At 42.9% G+C, this 16,525-nt stretch overlaps 2 protein-coding genes across 13 annotated transcripts in view; one reads left to right on the top strand and one right to left on the bottom strand.

Annotated features, from left to right (window-relative positions):
* Positions 1-928: 928 nt before the first annotated feature.
* Positions 929-8,435, top strand: C9H17orf58 (chromosome 9 C17orf58 homolog). Its single transcript, XM_053912002.1, has 5 exons — positions 929-1,017; positions 1,123-1,228; positions 3,293-3,784; positions 4,036-4,227; positions 4,784-8,435. The coding sequence occupies exons 2-5, from the start codon at positions 1,153-1,155 to the stop codon at positions 4,972-4,974; spliced, it is 951 nt and encodes a 316-aa protein (XP_053767977.1). The 5' UTR covers positions 929-1,017; positions 1,123-1,152; the 3' UTR covers positions 4,975-8,435.
* A 153-nt stretch (positions 8,436-8,588) lies between these two features.
* Positions 8,589-16,525, bottom strand: part of BPTF (bromodomain PHD finger transcription factor) — a 124,408-nt gene continuing 116,471 nt past the window's right edge. For 11 of the 12 annotated variants that reach the window (XM_024573445.2, XM_024573447.2, XM_045182534.2 and 8 more), the window contains 2 exons: positions 16,156-16,342; positions 8,589-10,668 (listed from right to left, as the gene is read on the bottom strand). In XM_024573445.2, the coding sequence (XP_024429213.2) occupies positions 10,632-10,668; positions 16,156-16,342 (224 nt within the window). In that variant the 3' untranslated portion in view covers positions 8,589-10,631. Of the gene's footprint in view, positions 10,669-11,097; positions 11,424-16,155; positions 16,343-16,525 lie in introns of those variants that run through there. The other variant, XM_045182528.2, reaches the window with a different exon arrangement.

Raw genomic sequence — 16,525 nt, 5'->3', positions numbered from 1 at the left:
TAGCTTTCCAGCATCTTTCTGGGAAACGCGATCCCCCCGGAATCTGGTCTACCCACTAGCACTATTATTTTTGAGACATAAGATATTAGTGCTGCAAAAGTTTGTTATTTCGTTTAGCTGCTGCGCCTCACTGTTGGCTCAGACACAAGATAAAACGCCCTCATCTCCTCTCAATGCACTTCCCCTTCCTTTTGGACTTGAAGCCGTTGAAATGAGATGCATGTCAGGAAGGCTGTGGGTTTACTATGTCAAGCCTATTTCTGCCCTTGATGAATACTGTTTCTGTTTACTCTGAGGAAGAGGGTCCTTAGCTTGGGACCAATATACAAGGCTGTTTCCAGAATTCAGCCCTAAGCGGTGAATCACTTTTTCTTAGAAAGAAAAGAAAAAACACCTTTCTCCAGGAGATGAGCCACCACTAGAGACCTGGGAAGGTGTTTTATTCGTCTCTGTCCGCTAGCACCTGGCAGGTAAGAGGCTTGATAAATCCTACCAACTAGATAGCAGTTTCAGTGGGGGGAGGGGTATGGAAAGGAAGAAGAAAAGCTATTTTGCTGATGGATTTTTTTTCTTCTAGTTCTAGAATATAAAAATTGGCTATATAGTAAGATTGCTTAACCAAACCTAGGATGTGGTGACTTGTTTCTCTTGGAATCCCTGACACATTCTGGGATGAACTGTTTGTCATCTGAGATCCCCTCCCTGCCACAAGCCCTAGCTGTCTGGAGCACTAATTAGCCTATTTATTGTACACTTAACACAGGAAAAACTTCCTACCGTTCATTCTCCCCACCCTGTCCCTGAGCCCCTTGACACCCTTATTCTCTCCACTTGACACCCCATCCGCTCCTCCTCCCCCCAGCCTAGCCCGCAAACACACCGGGATTTAAAGTTTAGCATTTGATGTTATCATTGCCCAGAGACCGCGGGACACACAACTTCGGGAGGCCATGTGCTGTCCCCCTTAGGGAGTGGGAGAAATCCCTGCGGCTCCATGTTGTTCCAATGGCCTGTCCAGTGAGTGATTCCCGTTTCCCCAAAGGCTGCCCCTCATTAGCATGAAGGGGGTGGGGGTGTGGAGAAGGGGTGGGGGGAGAGAAACAGCAAAAAGCCCTGGCTCAGTTTTAGAGCCTGGGAACCTTGTCCACCAAAATGACAGCTAGAGCTTTCTGGCTCCTCTGTTTGATCATTGGATCATCTCCGGAATCCCCAGTAGCAGAGAGAAAAGGTAAGATCGATGACAAGCTGAACCCTGGGAGAGGGGCTGGGATGGGGTGGGGGGTGTGGGGAGCTGGGGAGAGGGCGCGATGAAGGGCGGGACGAGAAAGGGGTCAGTGTGTGCAAGAGAGGAGACTCCGGGTCCGCGTTCGTGTTCGCAGGGAGCAAAATGTGTCCCCAAGATTTTGTGTGTCTTGGCAGCCTTTTCGGAGAGAAGCCAGTTCAGCTACTGAAATGATCTCGAGCGAGCCGGGCAGGCTGGAGAAAACTTTGCATGTTAAGTAGCTGCTCCATCACAGAGCAGGCAAAGTGTCAGAAGGGCGCCTTTTGGGAGCCTCGCTGGCCGGGCTGGCTGGACGGGGCGGTGGCGGGCGCCCCCCGAGGAGCGCGGGGTCCGCCCCGCCCGGGGCTCCGACCTTCCTCCCCTCTCCCTGCAGCCCCAGCGAATGGCTCTGTGACACCTGAGTCTTTCAAACACACAATTTCATGCCTGAAATGAAAATAACTTACTGAGGGAATGCAGAAATAAGGGATTTTCTGTGGGGAGGTGTTTTTGTTTTGCTTTTGGGGGGATGTTTTTGTTCGATTCACTATCTCTGGGAAAATAGCTTCCACACCGCACAGGGCAATTTACTTTGGGTTATTTTTCCACACGGAAATTGAATGACTTCAGTGGCATTTAACCCAAATGTCGGACAATCTTTCCCATGACAACAGATGGCGATATCAATGGGGAAGCGGCGGTGAGGTCAACAGTGGACTGTCAGGAATTGGAGGTCCACCAGCGCTTTATTCAGCTGTGTATGGGACAACGTTGGCCGTGATGAGTCAGAATCAACCTCTTTGCAAAAACATGAACTATAACCAGCTATTATTGCTGGGTGAAAGCTGATTTTAAAGATTGTCAATTTGGCAAGACAAATCACTTTAAATGAAGTGTTTTAAAAGGCTGCAAATGCGCAGTCCAAGCTCTTCAACGCAAGAGGAGAGAAATGCCAAAAACCAGACGTTAAAACAACAGAAAGAAAAATACAGACATGTTCTTGTGTCGGTTTGGAGGGCACTGGGACCCAGGCAAAAGGGGAGCTGATACTGTGTAACTGGTCATGGAAAGTTGCCCAGCTTCCAAGTCGGTGGGTTTGCTCACCAACCTGTCTGTGGCCCTGGGGGAAATGATTAATAATTTAAAAAATTTGTTTGCGTGCCATACCATTTAGGAATTTTTTCTCCATCATCAAACGAAGGAAAATTGTAAGCGATGTGTGTACTTTTATACTTAACCAGAGGCCTCTGTCTCCCAGCCAGGCTTTAAAAATCTTTCTTAGCTCTGGTTCACCAGTAAGTGGTGTCCAAGAAGCCAGATAAAAATCCACTCACAAATACCCGATTCTGCGGAGACCAAGATGACAGTGTAAACACGGATGGGAAAACCAAATAGTTCTGTTGTCAGGGGCGCTTAAACAATTAGGAGAACCTGTAATATGAGACCTCTCCCCCTGGGGTTTGCTCTAGGTACTTTCTCAAAAAACTGTACACAGCAAAAAGACAGATGTTACTATATGCATATACATATATGTATATTTATTTATTTATTTTAAAGAAAGAGCAGAAGGAGTTTGTTCTCCAACCAGAGTAGTCAGCTATGTTTAGTCCTAGAACAAACAGGGGGTTGTAATTTCAAAAGCTATAGATTTAGAAAGGTTCCTGAACAAAATGAAATGTTCCCACGTGGGGAGAAAGGTTTGCTTAGTTGGCCTCATTCTTAGAGGGCAAGACCCTCACCTCCGTCTTCCTTTGAGGCCTAAGAAACGGACCAGAAGCTGAAGCTTCCATCCGCAGACCACAGGGGCGCCTCTCCCCCCTGCGCTCTCTTTTCTTGACTTCCAGGTCTCCTCGCTTCCTCATCTCTCCCCTTGCAGGTGATTGCAGAGTTTGCATCGTCCCGCGTCTCCCCCGCCCTCCCAGGGCCGCGTCTTCTTTCTCCCCGCAGCCTCTCCTCCCCTCCGCGGCCTCAACTCCTCTGCCCGCCTCCCTCCCTCCCAGCCTCCCGGCTTCTCCTCTTCCTTCCCTACAGCCTCGCCGCTCCACGGCAGAAACCCCGACCCCAGCGGCGGTCCGAGGGCGGAGGAGACACCGGGGCCACGGACGCAGCCGATACCGGAGGCCGCACCTCCCAACTGGTCGGACCCGAGGCGCCGGAAGCCTCCGCCGCCCGCCGAGAACCGGGCTGGCTTCCGGGAGGCCCCGCGCGCGCCCGCTGGCCCGCCGAGCCCGCGCCTCCCACAGGCCGAGAACCGCGCGTCGCCGCGCCGCGTGCCCGCACTGGAGGACTCCCCGCGGCGTGCGCGCACCCGGGCCGCGCGCCCCCCTGCGCGCGCCGCCGACGCCCCCTCCAGCCCCGCTCACCCCAACCGGCCGCGCGCCGCCGCGCCGCCCTCCGGACCCGCTCCGCAGCCTTCGCGCATTGGCCCGCTGCGGCGGAACACGGAACCGGGCGCAGAGTACTGTGTGCACGCCTGCGGGGCGGACCTGGACGAGCGCGAGTCCTACTGCACCAGCGAATTCGGTGAGCCCCGCCATACAGCTCCTCCCGGGCCCGGGGTGCAGAGCCCAGGCCGCCCAGCGAGCCCTTCCGAGCCCAGAGCGCTGGCTGTGCACGCGGACACCCTAAGCCAAACCCTATAGAAACCTACTCACTCGGTCCTGCAGCTCCCAGACTCGTGTGGACTATGTCCTGATTTGTTAAAAACGCACTGGGGGAAAAAAAGGAAGTGAGCATTGTGCATTTGTCCAAACTCTTTTGTGTTTTGAAAGCAGCGGTGAACGGAATCGTGCATGATGTGGACGTGCTCGGCCCAGGGATCCAGCTGGTGACTCTGCTGGTGGACCGAGACGGGCTGTACAAGATGAACCGCCTGTACACCACTCCGGATGGATTTTTCTTCCGAGTCCACATCTTAGCCCTAGACTCCGACAGTTGCAATAAGACATGTCCAGAATTTAAACCTGGTATTGAAAATGATCCAACCACTTTTCATATGTATTGTCACCGTTTGTTACTTGGGTGCCACAGCTCGGTCCCAAATGGACACCTCAGCACCTTTAAGGGGTATTCCAAAATCAATAGAATTTAGGCGACAGGAATTATTTTGGCCACTGTGATTTAAGCTCCATCAATCCCCCACCCTTCTCGCTTCCTGTGTTAGGTGGGGAACAGGACGGATCTGCACAAAGCAGGCACTCAGTAAATATTCACTGACAAATTGAGTGCATGGTGGAACACAATTGTCAGAGGAGATGCATAAGGGGCTTTCTATAAACTTAGTTTAGAAAAGTCTGTTTTAGGGGGTGGGGCACGACTTCCCTCTCCCATAATGTTAACTGTTTACAGGCTGATTATGCGAAAGGTCACTACGAGGCTGTTTCTACGTGTTGTCTTGACAGTTAAATGTCTGAGATTCAAGATAATAAATTCAAGCTTAGGCATTTCTTAAAGATCTTACATTTTCTTATTGTGACGTGGCATTTAAGAGACACTGAATTTATACTTTGGGTTTTTTTTCAGGCAGCAGGTATATTGTGATGGGCCACATCTACCATAAGAGACGGCAGCTCCCTTCAGCTCTGCTCCAGATCCTAAGAGGGCGCCTCCGGCCAGGAGATGGACTGCTCCCACGCAGCAGCAGCTATGTGAAAAGGTTTAACCGAAAAAGGGATGTGCAAGTTCAAGGTGCAGTTCACACCCAATGCATTTGAATTTACCAGCCTGGCATTTCTGGATCATGAGACTTGGAAATGATCAACAAGTCAGGAAAAGTCTAGCTTCATGTAATGGGATCTTCCTTTAGAATAGGGCACACAGCTCTTTGTATGAACTAGTTGCGGAGTTCCAACTTCAACAGTGAAGCTGTCACCTTATTTACAAAATGCTTCTTAAATGATATGCTTCCGAGTTCGGTGGCAAAGTTATTCAACTAGTACCAGTTATGCATACACAGCTACTGACCTGTCCCATTAACAGATCACTGCTTCATGCTGGTTATTTTTAATTATTTTAATTTAAATACATTCTCAGTAGAAAGAGTTCACAAAAAAACATTTCCTTGATTTTATATACAACTTTGAATAGTCTGTACCACGTATCAAACCAAATTTTATCCCTAAACCATCACATTTCAAGTTCTGTATATAACAGTAAGTGCACTAGTCAAAGACACGTGTGATGTCAGACCGGACAGATGGGTCAGAGCTGAACACAAGTTATAAAGTTTTACACTTAAAGAATACTAACAGGCTTAATTCAAGCAAAATATTACTCAAACAAGTGTTTCTGATGTACCAAAGTGTAAGATAGTTTATTTTCATGCCTCCCTGCTCCTAAAAACATGTTTTGTGTGAACTGGCAGCTATCCCAATGCTCCACGGATTCGGGGTGTATCTGATGTCATTTTTTTATTAAGACCAAGTATCACGTTAGTGTTTGTAAAGCAGTAAATCTTGCTTTGAAATCAGATCTTGGATGCACCTGGTTTTTTTTAGCCTCACTGAGCCCTGTAGGTCTGGAAGAAAGCCTCTCTCAAACCTATTCCACAAACCCTGGAACCAGTACTCAATGACAGCTTGCAAGCATGGGAATTTGAAACTCTCCAGTTGGGTTAAAAAAAAAAGTTTTAGTTACTTGCTGAACTTGGTACTGATTTTGTACTTGAGTTCACAAAGATATCAACACTCATTTTTACAGAAGACCAAGGTGTACTGCAGTTCATTTGAAACACTGAATAGACATCGACAACCCATGGTTGAAGATGACAGCCTAAAGAGAAAAAGGAACTGCACTAGAGAAGACAGCCTATTTGGTCTTAAAGTAAATGGACTCAGTGAGCTCAAGAAGTACCTTTAGTCTAGTGGCACACAGTCTTTAATGGATAAGCAGCACTGCAGGACACCAGGACAGGACACTAGACACTTCTTGAGAAAACAGCCTAAGACAGAACATCCGAGTGTAATGGGAAATACGGTTGTCTTGTTTGTCCCAAACATGGAACAAAGAGGTAAACCAAGAGCTGAGACATCCTGACTATTGTTCTGGGGTTAAAGCATTACTAAAGAAACTTGAAGAGAATTTCCCAAAAATGAAGTGTTGCCCAAACATATTTAAAAAATCATACTAGAATTGCTTCCTGGGAATTGACAGGACTACACCAACTGTTGGCAGTAGAGTATGCAGCGAAGGAAGAGCTTCTGGATTGTAGTTTTAGGATAAAAATTAAACCCAGACATAAGTAGTAGCAGTCACAGAAGTCAAAGCCGAATTTGTAAATGTCACAAGGCCACATGGTGATCTTGAGTAACACGGTGGGGGAAATGACAGAATGGCCAAGTAGATCAATCATGGGTTGGATGGCCAGGTGTTAGAACAGTTACAAGTAGGCCTGGTTGAGAAGAGGAAGAAATATCACTTGTACATAGCCTGCAAGTTAGGGTTTGATTAGACTGACCTGGCACTACTAGTTTCTGAGTAGTTTGGGAAACATGCAAAATGTGCTGGAATTGTGTGATGGTTGTGATGCCAGAAGGCCAGTCAGCATGCACAGCCAGGCAAACACAAGCAGACCAGCTTTTTGGAAACTTAACTCTTAAAAGTAAGGCCATCATTTAAGACCAGGTTTGCAATGAGAGTCAGGTGAAGCTCAGATGGGTTAGAGCAACAGCGGGCATGAGGATGGGCCCAGGGGACAGTCCTTAGCAGTCAAGGTGAAAAAGAATCTCCTTTTCAATATTCAGTCAGTGCTTTGGATGAATCTTTAGTTTTATGGGAAACCGCAATTAGCAGATTCAGTTAGCAAGTTCCTAACCCTTTTATCCTATCGATGAGGTTTTTTCTTTAGCACGTGGGTTTGTGCTCCCGGGACTAAAGGACTGCCTGCACACCTAATAGTTCCTCATCAATGACACAGTCCGGTGCCTTCAAGAGTAACTCATTAGCATCCCTCTGAATTAAGCTGCTAGAATTCAAGGAAAAAAGTACTTTTATTTTGGCAGTATGTATCTTTTATATCTATATACACATTTTTTAGGGGGAGCTAGCTTTTTACTGTCTTAAAAAAATCACTCGGCACTGTTTGTTTGTATTTCTCTTAAAACTCATTAAGGTTTATCAGATGTGTATATGCGACAGACCCGACACCTATAACACACACCTTTAACTTCAGGAGCAGGACTTTATCATTTAAAAAATACAGCCCATTTCTTCAGTTGCATTTGGTCCTAACTGTATCACATTCGGTGTAATCTTCTACGAAATGTCTTTTTTGGTATCTAAAGGATCTCAGAATATTTCAAACTATTAAAAATACTCCTCACAGGGTCTGTCCAAGTACTTGTAAGACATCACTTTGCCCCTGATATACCCCCAATCTCACTGGAAGGACTACAAATCTTGGACTTGGAGGTAACAGCCTCAATTACCTAAGGGAGAGTTCTGCAATGGTCATGGAACTCTGTCTAGCTCAGTCGGTCCAGACTGAAAAGGCCGGGCTGACTCGTTACTATCAGAAACACACAAAGATGCAGGGAACCTGCCTAACAAAAATCAACAGGAACAGGGAAAGAACTTTTACTTGCAGATTCTAGGAAGATGGATTACGAACAACAACAAATGTCTGTGTCTCTAAAAAACAACTCCAGGCTACTTGAAATATAAAAAGGTAGTTGTTTTACTTTAAAAAATATCTCTAAAAGTTCGCAACTTTTTAAATTCTACCTACTGCAGGACATTAACTAAAATCAAATCCTGCAGAATTGGGATAGGAGGGAAAAAGCCTTACCGATATTATGAAAATACTTTTCGTGAAATAGTTTTTAATTGTGAATTTGGCAGATGAAACATAACAAGCATTGAAAATACCTTCAGACAAGGAAATCTATTGATGTAAATGAAATACATTTTCAAGCCCAACGACTGGGTAGAAAAACCCTAACAGTATCACAAGTGTGCACTCTGCTACTCGGATTACTGAAAGCCAAAGAGCTGTCATATGTGCATCTCACTAAATAGCAGAAGCTTGTCAAAGAATACTCATAAGAAAGCTGCTTTTGAAACTCCATATGGGTTATAAGAAATGTTTTTCAAAAATTACCTTTGGAAGACTAAAGCTCTATTGTTGATAAAACTATAAAATGTTTATGTATGTATATGGTGGTAGAAACTGCAAAAGGCTTTATAATATTAAATATGCATATGAAATTTACATCTTCCTGGTCAGAGGCATCCCATAAAATCTACCTTTTTTGTACAATTTGGCAATGCCAACAGCTACAGAAAATATATCAACCAACCAACCACTGTTTCATTAGAAACTGCACCAAACCAATGTCAAAAACATTACTTTATTTTTCTAGGATGAAATGTCCTTTTACGTACAAAAAGAATTGCTGTTTAGAATTTGCCACAATCTGTTAAAAACATAGCAATCTATTGCCTACAGGTAGGAAAGTTCTTGCCGCAACAAGTTTTAAATGATTAAGTCCATATATATCTGTATCTATGAATAAACACAGAAATATTGTGATGTGATGAATTCAGAATAACTTTATAACTCATTAAAATGTAGGGTTCTTGCGTCGGCACAGTGCATACAATATGAAACATTTTTCAAAAGTAAAAGGACAAAAAAACCTATATTTTGATTACGTTCATGTTAATATTTTAAGCAAAAACAGCTTCCACACTGAGCATTTAGTCTCTTTAAGCTTGTAAGCAAAGGTTTAAGTGACATTTTTATGTACAAAAAGGAATGGGCTTCATTAGATAAAATTAACCCAGAATAACCTGTACACCTGAGCCTGTAATAAGAAAGAATTGGGAACTGTAGCAACATCTTTCTTTTAAGAAACTACGGTCTGGGAAAGGTTCTGCATAGCAGGGTGATATTAAACCAAAGGAAACTTTTTAAAAACATTAATTTCAGAACTTGGTGGGACAAAGCTAACATGAATTAGTGCAAATCTAGTAAAACTTTTGCAAAGCTGCAGAAACCAACGATGGCAGATCTTCTAGAAGCTCTTATTACAATGCCGTAATGCAAGTGTAGCGTCGGAACACTGAAAGGACACATGCAAACATCCCTCCGCTGTGGTTTCCATCTCTCCCCTACTGCTTATGGGGGGGTGGGGCGGGTAGGAACCAAACAACAAAACTTAACCCACAAAAAATACAAAAAGATGATGTTATCCAAAAAACTGTCCCCCATAAAACCCAAGCGGCTGTCCGTGGCTGCCCGGCATCACACCGCGCACCGAAGAGGGCAATGTGTGCTGTCACACCACCTTTTCAGTCAGTGCGCTTGGTGATGCCACCGGACCAGCGCCCCTGCAGCTGTTTCTTGGACCTGACGACAGGGGTCTGGGAATGACGAAATGAAGGGCTAACCCTGGACGGACCCAGGAGCCGTCAGACGTGGCTGCCTTTCACTGACCTTGCAGCCCCCCCTTTCCCCTCAAAGGCTTACAGGCAATCATTAGCGCACATTCAAAGACACCATCTGTGGGAGAAAAATGGTCTCCATTTATTTTGTTTCATATACATCCATAGTTGAATTTTAATACAAAAAGAAAAAAATTAGAATCTGACAAATGTTTACAAACAAGATACCTTCAAATAGATTTTACTCATTTTTAGCCTGGTGCAGAGTAAATGACAAATTATACTGTTATATTCAAGGCAACAGAGTCTGTAGTCCAGGACCACCTCGCCCAACCTGTATGCAAGCTTCATTTTTGTCTACCACGAACAAGAAACTCATTGTTGATTCCCAGTTGTGTGTGTGTGCACATGTGTACATAGCAGCTCCTTTCATAGAAAGAAAAGACATCTAGAGGTCGTCGTGTACTTTTACCTATAGGAATCATGATAAGATACAGAATGGATTACATGTAACTGGGGCTGGATTTTATAAGAAAAAATAATTAGCTGACAAATGAGGGCAGCAATAAAAAAGCGTCTTTTTTGCAACAATAAATAAATACAGTCAAAAGTTTTCTGTGAGACTCTAAACCAGCTTCTTCACTGAAGAGCAGACGTGGCATTTCCATGGAGTTATACTTGACCCCATATTAATCTTTTTTTCTTGCTTTCTTTTTTCTTTTTTTTTCAATAAAATTTTCCCGCTTCTGCCACAATAGTAAAAACCATTTGATCTTGACAAGATAATGGTGTCGTTGACTTCACTTTTCCCTTGTCCGTTGGACAAAATTGGTCAAGAATAAAATTGGACTGCTATGACCAATAAAAACGAAGTTTAGGTCAAGTCTTGTCAGGATAACCTGACTAAAAACATCTGGCTCCTTAATTTAAAATAGTTCAGACAACCAGATTCTTGCTGTGTTTTATGCTTAGGTTAACACGCTGAACTTTAAGAAGCTGTAGACTGCAGTTTGTTGTTATGAGACCTACAGAATATAGAAAACAGGGAACAATTAAGCACCCTTCATTTTTGAAAACAATGATGCTGTATGTGGATGCCAAGGTCAATCTGGGGGAAGCAGCCATGTTCTTTCATTTACCCTTGGTGAGCAAATGTATGAGAACAAGTAAGAAAAATTTTAACCTTAATATTAAAAATGTTCACTGTACCCTAAACATGAAAATTCACTGAAAAAAGCCAATATTAAAAAATATATATGTAAAATAATTACAATTTTAGCCAAAGGGACAAATAGTCATTTCCCAAAGCATCACCGTTGTGCTAAAAGGTGTTGGGGTGTGTGTGCATGCAACGTGCTTATTTACACTGATTTGGGGAGTGTGAAGGAAAAATGTTAAAAGAGAAATAACAATATTAAAATCACATGTTTTCTATTAAACTCCAGAAAGTCTCCTTTCTAGTTTCACAGTTTTATTCACAACTTTTGTTAGTAAATCAAATTACTGTACAGTTACCAGGACTAAGTCAAAGTACGTTCTACCGCTATAGTGTATATAAATACAGCATTTCAGGAGTTTACAATCTTAAATACATTGTTCAACATGGCTGCTAGAATAAATTGTTTGTTACTATACATCTTTTTTAACATTAAAAAATTATATTAACTAATCTGAACCTGGGGGGCAATTTTGAATTAAGTAATCACGTAGTATAATAAAAGAGTGACCCCAACATCCAGTTCTGATTCCAGTTAAAAATTCAGACTAAAGATATCACAATCTGTAAAAAAAGAAAGAACACGGATGGTATAAATGATGAATTATAACAAAGTAATGAAAATAATTTGCAAACAATGAAAATAATTTGGCAAATAATTAAAAATGGGGGGGATATGGCAAAGGAAATACTGGAAATCATAAATAAATCAAATTTCAATGATTGGCTATGTATGTTCTTCATTCTGTCTTAAATTAGCAGATCAGCAAAAACTCCCTAATGTCTCTTCAATTATATTTTATTTATTTAAGCAGAATTGAGCAAACTCAATTGGCTCCCATGTTCTTATTAAAATTACATAAACTCGAATATAATAAAAAACTATATAAGGCAGCCTGGTGGCAAGCTCCCCGAAGCGGCCCCCCGCAGATCCAACCCCCAGGCCCCTCTCTTCCCCCGCAAGTCTGTGCCGAGTGCCTCAGCCCCACGGGGTGTTCCTGTCCACCAGCTGCAAGAGGCTAAAGCTTCCACCTCACAGTTACCACCAAAGGCCATATAGCCTTATCAATTTTTTTAAAAAAGCAATTTTAGAAATGTATTTGGAGGAATAATTGTTGGAGGTATAAATCAAAAAGATGGAGAGGTCTGTGAATATGTTGTGGTCCTCTGTCCTATCTTAACCTGAATCCAGGCTCCCCGGGGTCAAGCACTTTGAACTTTCACTTCTTAGACAGTTACATTTGTTATGCTGTTATTTCCTGCTTTATCTTGATATTGTTCAAAATCCTGTTAGGCAAATAGAACTGAGCTCATGTAACCATTCCCCCTCTCGGATCTTGAGTCCAAGTTTTATTTCCCTATAAATTTAATCTTTCTATGCTTTGTCTAGAGACTGATTCTAAAAGTAGAAAGTCAATGCAGTATTTACATTATTATGACTATATAAGCATTTCTCTCTAGCATCTACTCCTTTGTTAAGAGTGCATTCTCAGAATTCCTGTACAATCATGGAGCTTCTAATTGCCTTTCATTTTCTCCACTTACTTTTTTTTTTTAAGGTGTTATTTATTTATTTTTTAGGGACGGCAAGGGAGGGAGAGAAATATCAATGTGTGGTTGCCTCTCACACGCCCCCTACTGGGCCTGTGGGACCTGGCCCACAACCCTGGCATGTGCCCTGACTGGGAATCAAACTGGCAACCCTTTGATTCGCAGGCCAGCACTCAACCACTGAGCCACAGCAGCCAGGGCTCTCCACTTACATTCTTAAATTATCTTTTTCCCCCTTTTCCTCCCCCAGACACCTCCCTCATGGGAGTGCTCTCTTCTTCTCCTGGGTCAGAGTAATTACCATTGTTTTCTTGAACCTCTTGTTCCCTGGATCCAAGGTCTTGTTTTCTTGATTTGCTTATTTTTTTTAAAAAGATTTTATTTATTTTTAGAGAGAGGGGAAGGGAGGGAGAAAGAGAGGGAGAGAAACATGTGAGAGATACACAGATCGGGTGCCTCTCGCATGCCCCCAACCAGGGACCTGGCCTGCAACTCAGGCATGTGCCCTAACCTGGAATCAAACCAGCAACCTTGAAGTTCATAGGCTGGCACTTACTCCACTGAGCCATACTAGCCAGGGCTTGATTTGCTTATTTTGCTATTGAACATCTTAAAACAACGTGCCTGAAATGATGCCCAGGAAGGAGATCCTTTCTGAGTCCTAACATGACTAATATATGCTGCTTCTAAAGTGGACTGTTTGGCTATACAAAGACTTCTAGGCAGCAAATCATTTTCCCTCAAACTCCTGGATTCCTTTCTCCATAAACCTCTAGGGGATCAGACTGTTGGCTAGGAACAGTCTGATATGAGTCTAATTCTTGTTGTTTAGTAGGTGGTCTGTTTTACCCTCTTTAGGAGCTCTCAGGAGAGCTTTTTTTTTCCCTGGGCATGTGAAAATGTTAGTGATGAGTATGTGGGTGGAGCTTTTTCCATTTGTTCAGCTGGCTTATTAAGTTTGTTTTATCAATTGTTCTCATCATTCCACATAAATTGTGGAAGACAAAGCAGATGGAAGAGGATCTACCCCTGTCCCCCCCGGCCCTGCTTCCCTACCCTACAAAAAAGCAACCTCCACCAGGAGCAGGAACTTTACTCTATTCACTGCTATATTCGGGCTGACACAGACCGCTCTGAATCATATGCTGAATGAATACGTTTATTTTGCTTGGATTTGAAGTCTTGTGCCTCTCATTGGCTCAGGAAATTTTTCTTGTATTATTAGTGTTCTGATAATTTCTTGTCTTCTCTGTTTTTTCTTTTTGGAATTTCCATTAAGTGAATATTAGATACTTTAGAACATTTTTTCTTTTACATTTTCAATTCCTTGTATTTCTGTTCTTTACACTGAGAGAGTTGCTTCATTTTAACTTTCACTGCTTGCAGTAACTTTAAATTTTCCAATCACTTCTTTTTCTCAGATTGTACTTTATTCCTAATACCCTGTTCACCATTCTGTAAAATTTCTCTCAGGCCATAATTTAGAGGTGTTTTGTTTTTTGTTTTTTGTTTTTTTAATTCTCTCTTGTTTTTCTGGGATCTATTTTTATGCTAGGCCTTGGCCCCTCTCTTCCACACTGCAGGCTTTCCTACAGTGCGGGCTACCTGCTCACGTGGGAGAAGTTAACAGACTGGACAGCTGCCTGGAGAGTGCTGTGGATGTGTGCGGGGTGAATGGCTGGCGGGTTTTTCTTCAGATTGTGATTTCTCAATCCCACTATTGACCTCTCGGGACTGGATGATTCTCTGTTGTGGGACATTCAGCAGCACCTCTGGCCTCTACCTACGATGTCAGCATCACTTTCAATCTCTAAGTGTAACAACAAAATGTCTCCAGGCATTGCTCAATATCTCTCGGGAGTTGGGGGTAGACAAATTATCCCTGTTAAGAGCCACAGTTTTAGAATGAGGGGCCAGGTACCCGACCCTTCAGAGGGCAGGGGACTTTACTCTGGGTCTAATTCTCTTGGGTCTATTCTAGTTTTCTGCAGTTTATTCTATTTCTTTAAAGAATTCTGTGCCCTTCAGCTCCTCAGGCTTTCTACATAGGCCTGCACACAGGGCGTAGGGAAGGTGACGAGCTCAAATACAGATGGTCCTTGACTTAGGGGGATTCGACTTATGATTTCTCAACTTTACAACAATGTGAAAGGGTTGTGCATTCAGTAGAAATAGGTGAGGCTAAACTATGAAGTTCAGTACATTAGATGTATTAAATGCATTTCGACTTGTGAAATTTTCGATTTACAATGGGTTTATCAGGACAAAACCCTGTTATAAGTTGATCTGTATGGGTCTTCAGTTAATACCCCCCTTTCCCTTCTCTCTGGCATTCTACTTGTCTCAGAAACTCTGTGCTGGAGGCTCTCTGGCATTCTACTGAAGAGCCTCTGGGAGGAGTTGGCTGGGGCTTCCCTGGCTTCATCCATTGATCTTCTTCCATCTGCTTTGTCTTCCAGAATCTATTGAAATCTGTTTAGCTAATTAACTTCTACTATATTCTTTTCACTATTCTGAGTTTATCCCTTTTTATTACTTTGTTATTATTTTCCTGGGAACTGTCATACTGAGTAAGTCCTCTTCCATTTTAAGTTTTCCAGTGAATGGGTTAACAAGATAGGGGATGATAAAGGGGAAAGTTTTAGAGATTTTGTAAAGTTCCTTGGTTCCGGGTCTATAGCCTGACTGCCTACACACCCACTTTCCTTCCTCCCTTGCCTATAGTTTTTGACTCCTTTGCTGAGAAGGTAATTAGATACTTGAGCTGGGCTGTCCTTCACATTTATTTCACATAAACTGACTTTAAAAGTGCAGTTCCTCACATAACTTGCTTCAAGAAAAGGAGAGAGACAAAAAACACCCTACAATCTTCCTTCAAGGAAAAGCCCTAACTGGAGCACTGGTTCTCACACTCTGGTATATGCAGAGCCCCTTGGGAGTTCACTGGATGACACAGATGCTCAGACCCCAACCCAGCCACGATCTACCCAACTCAGTATTTCAGGAAAATCAAGCCTGTGGACTGGTGAATGGGAGACAGTGAAAAATAAATCTCAGGGGCTACAAAGTGGTGACAGCTGCCACAGGAATGGAAACTGGGCTTCTGTTGGAAGGAAGGAAGGAAGGAAGGCAGGCAGGCAGGCAGGCAGGAAGGCAGGCAGGCAGTCATGGGCTGGAGAAGGGGGGGGCTGAGGTTCAGAAACAGAAGTAACGAAGTCATATTACTATAGGCTCAAAGAAAAGGTCTGTGGACTTAAGACTAAAATCTAGTTTTGCCCATTGAAAGAAAACATTTGATGATTTCAAAGATGTAGCAAACATAAATTCAAGAGAAAATACAGTCCCCTTTCATGGTCTTCCCTTTCCTTTCCCCTACAGAACAGCCACCTTTACACCAGAAAATGAGAGCAAGCTCTGTCTTCCTACTATCTCTGTACATGCATTTAAGAGAGCAACTGGTATTCTGTAAGCTAAATGCGTTTGTAATTAAAAAAACAAAAACAAAAACAAAAAACCTTTAATTCTAAGGAGATCACAAAACTCAACAATTTCTCATTGTTAAGCCTGTCCCCTTGTCCTTGGCAATATGTCATAATGCTAGAGTCTGGTTTTGTTTTTCTTTTTAAGGATTCTTGATTTCAAGGTTCAAATTTACCATAAACTGCACTGGCTGAGTCTGTAGACATAACAGTATAAAGACTTTGAGGAGCTGAATTGATTCAGAACACTGAACACATCTGCTCACCTGCTAGCCTTGAATCCTTTCAATTTCTGTACAAAGAATGATTCAAGAACTTCTGCACACTGGTAGAAAGGGGAGTCACTTGGATTGTAGTAACGACAGTTATCAAAAATTTTGGTCATATCTGCCACAAATTCTGTCAGCTTTTCATAGTATCTTCTTTGTATTCTTTCTTCCATGGTGGCAAGGTCTTAAAAACACAAAATGTACAACATTTTCAAAGCTTTAAGGTTGTTTCAATGTGAACATTGCCCACAGTCCTGCCTGACAAGAGTATGTATTTCCTGCCCAAGCAATAATGAAACCAAGCTGATTCACCATTGAAGGCTATTTAGCAATTAAGGAGTACTTTTCCAATTTTATTTTTGATTGA

Source organism: Desmodus rotundus, chromosome 9, assembly GCF_022682495.2.
Source record: "Desmodus rotundus isolate HL8 chromosome 9, HLdesRot8A.1, whole genome shotgun sequence".
NCBI lineage: Eukaryota > Metazoa > Chordata > Mammalia > Chiroptera > Phyllostomidae > Desmodus > Desmodus rotundus.
Note: the sequence above shows the minus strand (reverse complement) of the source record. Positions and strands in the feature narration are given on the sequence as shown.